General features: G+C 41.1%; 1 protein-coding gene across 2 annotated transcripts; it reads right to left on the reverse strand.

Moving 5' to 3' along the window:
- Positions 1 to 8,152, reverse strand: MED4 (mediator complex subunit 4). Of its 2 annotated transcripts, XM_077781406.2 has the most exons (8): positions 7,995 to 8,152; positions 5,756 to 5,822; positions 5,233 to 5,403; positions 4,807 to 4,864; positions 3,748 to 3,834; positions 2,787 to 2,918; positions 561 to 771; positions 1 to 418 (listed from the first exon to the last, which is right to left on the reverse strand). In XM_077781406.2, the coding sequence occupies exons 1-7, from the start codon at positions 8,111 to 8,113 to the stop codon at positions 599 to 601; spliced, it is 807 nt and encodes a 268-aa protein (XP_077637532.1). In that variant the 5' UTR covers positions 8,114 to 8,152; the 3' UTR covers positions 1 to 418; positions 561 to 598. The 2 variants fall into 2 exon arrangements, with proteins under 2 accessions (XP_077637532.1, XP_021384148.2); XM_021528473.3 differs by having other exon boundaries at positions 1 to 771.
- Positions 8,153 to 9,063: the final 911 nt, after the last annotated feature.

Here is a 9,063-nt window from a genome sequence, read left to right on the forward strand (position 1 = left end):
TTTGGAAAATTGAAGTTAGATCAAAGACAAGTTTATTTATGACAAATCTTCATTATATATTACAATAATTACAAACTCTTTTATTACACCTTATTGACATATTTTTGTTCTTGATACACAGATGATCAAGAACAGATTTAGGCAGTAACAAAAAAAGATACATTACAAACTTTGTGTTTCATTTCCGTGGCATAGAAAAGGCTATCATCAAAAGAGTAAAGTTACTAACAAACATACAAGGGGATTCCCCTTACACATTTTTTCCCAGGAACTTATGTCATCTAATGTATAGTAAATACATATATATAAATATATATTTACACATCTCTTGGAAACATACATTTACACAATCGCTGAAAATCTGACATCTCTCCCGCAGCAGACAGCTTCCAGACACTTCTCCCAGCTCCCAAAACATCTAAGAGGAAAAAAACAAGACTATAGTCCAAGGTTTTAAATTAGTCACCCTATTTCTGAGCCAGCTGTTATCTTCTCCCTACACAAGGCTGCTGGTGTAACAAAAGGAGATTGCAGTTTGTGACAAACAGTATCTAACCTACCTTCACCACAGGAAAGGTCTACCAGGGATACTGTCCCCCTAGTCTGAGTCACTGCTGCTGCTTGAGGAGTCTGTTGACATAACTTCTACATCATCTTCATTCTCTTTATTGTGTCCTGGAGGCTCCAGCATGAAGTCATTACTATGATTAGGAGGTAGCATGTTCATTGACATATCACTTGACTGCCAAGGATACTGAGGAGCAAGCACATCTAGGGAAAAAAAGAGGCAAAATCAAGAAAACTTTCAGTTTTGTATATTGACAAATTCAACAAGACAGCTGAACCAGAACTAAAATTTAAAATGAAAACAAATCTTGAAATACTTTCTAAATTTTGGACAGATTAAACCCTCCAGCAACAGCTTGAAAAATCTCATGATGGAGCAATTCTATAATTCTAAAAGTCAGCTCTGCCAGAGAGGCCAATTTATGTAGGTGGCTCTTGATAACTCATATACTCAATACAGAGCTTTTAATCTACAAAGGAGAGTTTGAACTGACTTAGCACTCACACCTACTGGAGAAATGAAAATTATCATGGTCTGTCAGTATGCAAAAATAGATTAAAATATTAGATTTTAAAAAAATTCAGGCAGACCATAAAAATTCTGAGAAAAAGGCTTTATCCAAATATGCCTGAAACGCCTTTATCTGAATGAGCTAAAATAGAAGCTAGTGTTTTACATTTTGTGGCCATGCTTCAATGTTAGAAGCAGTCTGCTATTAAACCAGGCTGAATGTATATGCTAAGCAGCCTCAAGGTTTGGAGGCTACCAAGCAGTCCAGAAACTGGTCTGCACATTCACTAAGGACTCAGTAACTGGACATCTCTGCCGGAGTCTCCAAAAGGACTAGATCCCATAACTAGCATTCTCAGGACATGCCTCCACACACCAACAGATTCAGCATCCCTACACAAAATGCTCAGGCATTCAGCTTTCTTGTAAATCAGTGTTTCCCTTTTCCCTCTTGTGCGTATTTCACCTGATAGAGGAGCCCAAGACTCAATTAAGAATTTTACTGGAGGAGTTTAAATCCCACATTTTCCAGCTTCTCAAGGAAAATTCCTAAAATTCCTGAAAATTCCATACAGCACTCAAAAGTAAATGGATCAAGTCTGCATCCTCTAAGGCAGAGGAGCCATCCAGAAGGGGCTCTACCAAAACATACACAAATAAATGCTCAAATTCCATTAGGAAGTCACAACCTTAACATCTCCTCTGACCATATTCCAAAAGAAGGGAAAAGGTATGTGGGCCAATCCCCAGCATTTCCCTGGTGCATTGCTATGGACAGATGCCAGGGTCCTACTCCCATTCAGTTCACTGACCCATTTTATCTGAGCCCAGAAGTTTACAAAGTGAGATGATGCAGAATTTCAAGTCACTTCCTAAGAGGTGACAACAGGGTTAGACAGATGATCAGAAACACAAAATCCAAATTTACCATTTCTGCAGTGGAGTTGCTAGAGGGGTTCTTTAATAAATTCAGCATGATTTTTGGAAGCAAGCTTTCCATAATGCCTGATAGTGGCTTAACAGATATGTAAGAAATTTTACAGATCTCCTATGAAGCCAAATTAAGACTTTTTCCACCATTTAGTCTAACTATAGTAGATCAATGCTGCACAGGTAAAGAGCAACTGAACTCTTGATTCAATTACTGTAATTCACTGCTAAATTCAGTTTTTGCACGAAGGAATGAATCTCACTGAAGTCAATGGAAGCGTCCATTTCACAAAGCAATTAAGGGATTAAAGCTTGATTCCTACACTCAGTGTACTATCTCAGCAGTTGTCCCCTGCCATGTCTTTTAAATCCAAAACTTCTAAGCATGGACTTAAAGAAAGGTAGGTAATGACAATAAACCATCTTTCTTCCAAATACAGCTTTCACAATTCCATGCTTTGTCATCACCACTAAGCAAAAGCTGTTCTCAAAGTGCTTCTTTTTCATATGTCTGGAAATCACTTAAGTATTTATTTAAAATACATTAATTATGGTAACTGAATTTTGTTTATATTGACTTAGCTGTAGCATCTGCAGTTTAGCATGAAATGAAAAAAATTATGCAATTTCTAATTACCTTTCTTTACTAGGTCTTCATTGCTAGGGAACAACATTAACCACAAATTTCATTGCTTTACCTCTGATTTGCCTTTGCTAAGGGAAATGTGAATCTGTAAGCAGTAAAGAAAAACAAAAAAAAACCCTGAGTTTCACTTACCTGGCAGTCTGCCTGCTGCAAGTGCATCCCCTGGTAAGTGTCCATTGACTCCATTGGTGGATGGGTTGTTCATCTGACCCAAGAGACCACTTCTCATTTCCAGATCTGTAGGATATGGCCTACGTGGGTCCCCTTTAAGAAAAAAAAATAAAAATAAAAATAATGCTTTTAAATATTTACCAATTGTCTTGCAGACATTAGCTTTAGCTTCAGAGCCTAGTTTAATGACCAAAAAAACCTCATACCGGTTGCTTGGATGAGCAATGAGCATCACACCTGTTTAATTAAAATCCAAGTCTGTCTTTCACTTAGGACTTTCTTTGTTTGTTCAAACTTAGCAGAAAAAGCATATTAAAAAAACCCCAAACAACCCAAAGCAACTCAAACAAACAAAAAAAAAAAACAGCCCTATCATGTTTAAAAGATACCTTTGCTCACCCTGCTATTTCACAGCTAAACAGCAAGGACAGAAATTGGACCAAACACATGTTCATTTTGGACAAAGAGGGTAGTACCCAAAATTGAAACAGGTCATAGTAAAAGTTCTGTTTCTGGCTCCACTGCTTACTAACATTTCTGAAAGAATATTGTAAGGGGCAAGAGGGAACACAACCAAACACACAGAAAAGCCTTTAGCATACTTGGCTTTGACTTATAATGAGGGTAAACACTATGAGGGTAAACATTCAGAGGAAAAAGGCAAACAAATGAGAACAGAGGAGACCAGTCTGTTAATGAAAGCAGACACTTTCATAACCTCTTGGAAATGTATATGAAGTCCACAGGATTTTGGATATCCATTTTAGATAAAACTAAATATTTAGAATTAAATATTAGATGTAACAGCTGAAAACAATGATATTCTAATAAACACTAGTGGCTATTGCTGTATAAAAACATTTTAAGACCAAATATTAACCATGATTTTAAAAAAATCTACTGTCATAAACACAATAGTTACCTGGTACCCATGTCAGAGGGGCACAAACAGCATTGCTAGCACTGATCCTATGGGCATATTTAATTATTTCTTCAGAGGAAATGGCACCTGCAAGAGCAGAAAAAAATGTTGCTGCATTCTCAAGAGATTGTGCATTTAATTATTTCAGAATATTGGCCACCAGTATCTAAAAGACTAGGGATGTGATTTTGCCAAACATGAAGAGCCTGGTTCAAATGCAATGACTGTTTAGAAGATTCTCAAACTACACACAGATGAGCTTTGCAGTGAACTGATTTTACACACACAAGTACAAAACATCTTCAATATCAATAGTTCTCCAACCTCGTGAAAAACACAAACTCTTAAATACATGTACTTGACAAGCACAAAAAATTTTCTAAAATTTCAGCTCCTCCTTTATTATAGAATTTTTTGTAGCAAAGTTTTTTTTGTTCATTTAGTAATTACAGACTGTACTCAGAAGAATCCTTCCAAATATGTGCCTGTATTAAATTAACAGAAACTTTATTAAACTCCTTGATTTTTTAGATGAAAAAGGCATAAAAAATTATAAAAGACACCGTAGAAACAAAACAACCTACAGAAGATGCCTTCTCCCTCACTTCTGCACCTCTTATCAGAAAAAAAAAAAAAAATTGGTTCAGCTTGCTAAGTGCCACAGAATGGCAGGAATTTCCTACAATTACAATCTTGTATCACCAACTACTCAGTCTTTCAAAATACAGTGCATATACACACATATATTCTCTCCCTTTCCTTAGCATCCTCCTGAGGCAATTTGGTAAGGCACTTAGGTAATCAGATATACTATTATCAATCCAAGAAGACTGCTAAGACACTTTCATATTAAAATATGTTTTAAAATATGTTTGCTACAATACAAAATTCAATGCTGTCTTTATTCTGAGAAAATGGTTACACTTTCATAATGAAATGGAAATTTGTTTACAAAGCATCTGAAATCTGTGATAGTAAAATTAAAAGAAATAAAACATGCCCAATTTGAGCTTTCTTTAGAATTGCATTTATGTAGTATGTACAATTATGGATACTCACCTTTTCGTGCTTTTTCAATTGATTTCAGTTTTTCCTTTGCTTGATAAACAGCTGTTGCCTAGTTGTAAAAAAAAACCCACAAAGCAAACCAAACCTTCAATACATATTTAATTTATAAACGTCTACATAAAGTCAACTTTGTGAATAAACCCTTCCATTTAATTGCATTTTAAAAGAGAAACTTCCATGAACATTTTTAAAATACACAGAAATAAAGTAGATTTAGAAGCAAATTAGCATTATAAAAAAAAACTTAATACCATGATAACTAAACAGTGTTTGACTATTGAGAAAAAACCCAAACCACTACACTCTTATGAAGTTTTAAGTATTTAAATCGTCTCAAACTAACACAACACCACTTTGCCCAGAACTGCCTTTTCTACAAGAAGATGCTCAAAAGCAAACACATCATTATGAACTTACCAGTATGTGCTCTGCTTCTTTAAGCTGTTTCTGCAGCTGCTGAATATCATTATCCCGCTTTTCTACTACCTTTTCTAAAAGCTGCATTTCATGATGGATTTTTCCCTGATCAACTGCCAACTTCATTAGCTCTTGAAACTCTCCATCTCTCTGAATCAGCAGTTCCAGGATCTATTGAACAACAGTTTTGTAGAACTTTTAATTTGGCTAGAGTAACAACACACTCTCAGTCATGCTACAAAGAAGAGCAAATGGCATCCATAGGAGTATTTTTGCTTGAATGAAAAATGAAAGAAAATTTCTTCCTGTTTGCAGAAACGCCCTATGAAGCACATAAAAAATTAATAAACTGCAGGAGAACCAATAATGCCTCTGTAGCAGGGCCAAAGCCCCACCATGACCATTAACTTGAATATAGGCAAGGACAAAAGGAGAAAGTAAGGACAAAGAAAAAAAATGGAAAAAAATTAGAAGCAAAGCATTATGCTTACCCAAAGAAATGCAATTCAGAAAGGCAGCTTACCTGGCTCTCCTCTCCTGGTTGTGGAAGCTTTTGGTTTCTTGAAATTGCCAAAATTTCAATTAGTTCCCTGAAAGGAGAACTCCGTTTGCACAGTTTCCTACAGCATTCTCACATCAAGTCATCCCAAAATTACCAGAGTACTGGTATAATTATGAAAGTATTCATGGACCTGAGCAGTTTATATTTTATAGTACAGTGTGGGCAGGGACTTTTCAACCAAGAAAGAATATTTTTTTGTTATTTGAGCTCATGAAACCCTCATGTATTTGAACAAGAAATGTGCTAAGTTCCTGTTAAACCATAAAAGACATAAACAGAACCTGAGAGAAGAAACAGCATAATGGAGTGCACTCAGATCCTTCTTCTACTAGCTTTCTTTGTTGCAAGAGGGTCTTCACTGTTTTACTTCTCTACTTTTTTCCACTTTTTCTCCAATATACTTGTAATTTAGAGCAATTAAGTCTACACTTTCAAATACCAACAGAGTCTGTTATGGAACTGCTTTTACAACAAATATTCCCACAATGGTATATTAGCTATGCATCAAGCACACAAAAAAATATAAAAGAACCCTGGTAATACTCTGGTGCTAGGCTAGAAGTGCTTCTCAAACAGACCTCTTGATCACTCTTCCAGATATCCAGATACTCTGCCAGTGTTCAGAAAGCCAGCAAGAACTCTGGGTACCATGATGCAAAAAGGCATTTTCTGTAAATTCAGCAAAGTCATTTGGCTTCTAAGGCTATGAATGGCAATTCAACCCTAAGCACAAGTAACTGTCATCTGGAGACACTGCCCTTGGAAGTACTGACTCTTTGCTTGGTCCAGTGTAAGCAGCATAGTGGGGTGTGTGTGTAATATAGCACTGGGGCCAGAAATGTCTAAAAAAATCCCCAGTAAAACTCTGATCTTGGTCTATATCTCTTGGTCACTCCTGAACACTACTATGATTTTAAACAATTAGACAATAAAGAAAATTGTCACTGTTACTAAAGCTTTATTCTACCTGACCAACGCTGAGCAGTAGCAAATAAAATCCATTTTAAGTAGGTCACCTACCACCATCAAAGGTGATGTCAACTAGTGCTGTAATTCTACCCTGTGTCAGCCAGGTAATGCACAGACATAGATTCAAAACTATAGAAAGGCTACAGATTAGACATATGGCTTAATTTTTGTCCCTACCACCAAACCAGTATTGAAACTGAGAAAAGCCTAGCCCCAGGGTGCTGCAACACTTAGCTGATCAACAGGAAGATTCACTAAATTTTGCTGAGAATTGCTCTGGCTTCATTGTGGTAGAACACTAGTTCCAGCATTAAAAAATATTAGCAATATACATAAAGAATAAGCTTGTTTTCATTTTTCAATAAACATATGCTCTTCAGCAACCCTTATGTCTCAATAAAATCTGTGACACATGATAAAACTTAACCTGCCACAAGGAGAGCAACTCACCAATAGCATATCCTAGTCTTGGAACTCATTCAGTGAGCAAGCCACATGGATAGTACAGGTATTCCCACTGAAAATGTTTTCCTAAATTCCTGCTCTCCTTGAGGTGTGGAAAATAATTAGGAACTATCTGAACTTCACTGCCAGCTGTGCCTCCACGACATGGTTGACAATTTGGATGAGGATTACCAGCCTGGACTAAAGACCCTGGATTAAGTATCTGAGCATTTCTATCACTCTGAAGACAAGCGCTGCAGCCTACTTGGAGTGAATGTGGCACTAATACAGGCAATGACCTGAACAGGTGATGTCATGCCACACCATCTACGTATTTCTGACTTAAGCATATTTTTAGTGACTAATAAAATGCCTAAAATCGGCGTGTGAGTGTGCACTTCACAGGAAGCAGAGGTGTCAGCCAAGGGAGAAAGGCAAGTGGGAGAAAAAGGAAGCTACACCTTCTCTCTGCAAACGACCGATGCTTTCCAGCGGGATGAGCGCCGGGAAGCGCTGCGCAGGGCCGGGCCGAGCCCCGGCGCAGCACCAGCCCCTCTCCGGCAGGGCCGGCCCGAGGAGGGCCAGAGCAGGAAAACGCGTACCAGCCGGGTCGGGCCAGCGCCGCAGTGGCGCCGGGCCCCTCCCCTCCCATCCCATCCCAACCTCCGGGGCCGCCGCTCCGCTCCGCCCGCCAACCCCGGCTCCGCGCCCGCGCCCCGCCGGCAGCCCTCACCCCGCCCCCGGTGCCCCGCCGCCACTCGGGGCCGACGGGGCCCGAGCGCGGTACCTGGCCAAGAGCTCGAGATCCTCCAGCGCCGCCAGGAGCCGGTCCCGGGTGCTGCTCCGCTCCCCGCCCCCCGCGCCCGCCGCTGCCCCGGCCCCGGCTCCCGCCGCCGCCGCCGCCATCGCCGTCCCGGCGCGGACCCCAGCGGGAACCGCCCCCGGGAGGCGCGCGCGGGCGCGCGGCAGCGCCCCCGGCGGCGCAGGGGCGAGCGGCAGCCGCGAGGCGGGCGCGCATGCGCGGGGCGGAGGGGCGGATCCCTTCCCGCCGGCTGGCGGGGCGGAGCGCAGCGGGGGTTCGGGGCGCGTCCCCGCGGGCTGGGGGCGTGAGGGAAAGCGGGTCGCCTCTGCGGCCTGCCTTGAGGCCAGGTCGCTGCGCGAGCATCTGTGCTTGTTGCTCTTGCAATCATAGGATCATTTAGGTTGGAAAAGACCTCTGAGATTACGGAGTCTCAACAGCGTCGTGTCAGCTAGACCGCGACGCTAAGGGCCACGTCCAGTCTTTCCTTAAGCACCTGCAGGGATGGTGACTACACCACCTCCCTGGGCAGCCCATTCCAATGCGTAATCACCCTTTCGGTGAAGAAAATCTTCCCGATGTTCAACTTAAACCTTGCCTGGTGCAGCTGCAGACGGTGACCTGTCGTCTTCCTGTTGCTAGTTGTTGGGGAGGAGAGGTCTGTCCCCACCTGGCTACAACCATTCCAACTGGAATGCATTTGTGGAGTCCCCGGGCCCTCACAAAGAGCCTCCAGATGACACTTATATATGCTAAGGATACAGAAAACAGGCTGCAGGTGGAGTGTGTGCAACTGTATTACATCTTCAGGGGCTTTAACTCAATTTTTGAGAGTCTTGGTGTCCAAAAATCCCTCAGGTGTCTTTGATCAGATGGAGGATAAAATCACAGAATCACAGAAAGGGTCAGGTTGGGACCACAGAGGGTCATCTGGTCCAACCTCCCTGCTCAAGCCGGGTTGTCTTAGAGCACACTGCACAGGATTGCATCCAGAGGGTTCTTGCTATCTCCAGTGAGGGAGACTCCACAATTTCTCTAAGCAATCTGTTCCAGTGAA

The sequence above is a fragment of the Lonchura striata genome, chromosome 1 (assembly GCF_050655825.1).
Source record: "Lonchura striata isolate lonStrDom1 chromosome 1, ASM5065582v1, whole genome shotgun sequence".
NCBI classification, from domain to species: domain Eukaryota; kingdom Metazoa; phylum Chordata; class Aves; order Passeriformes; family Estrildidae; genus Lonchura; species Lonchura striata.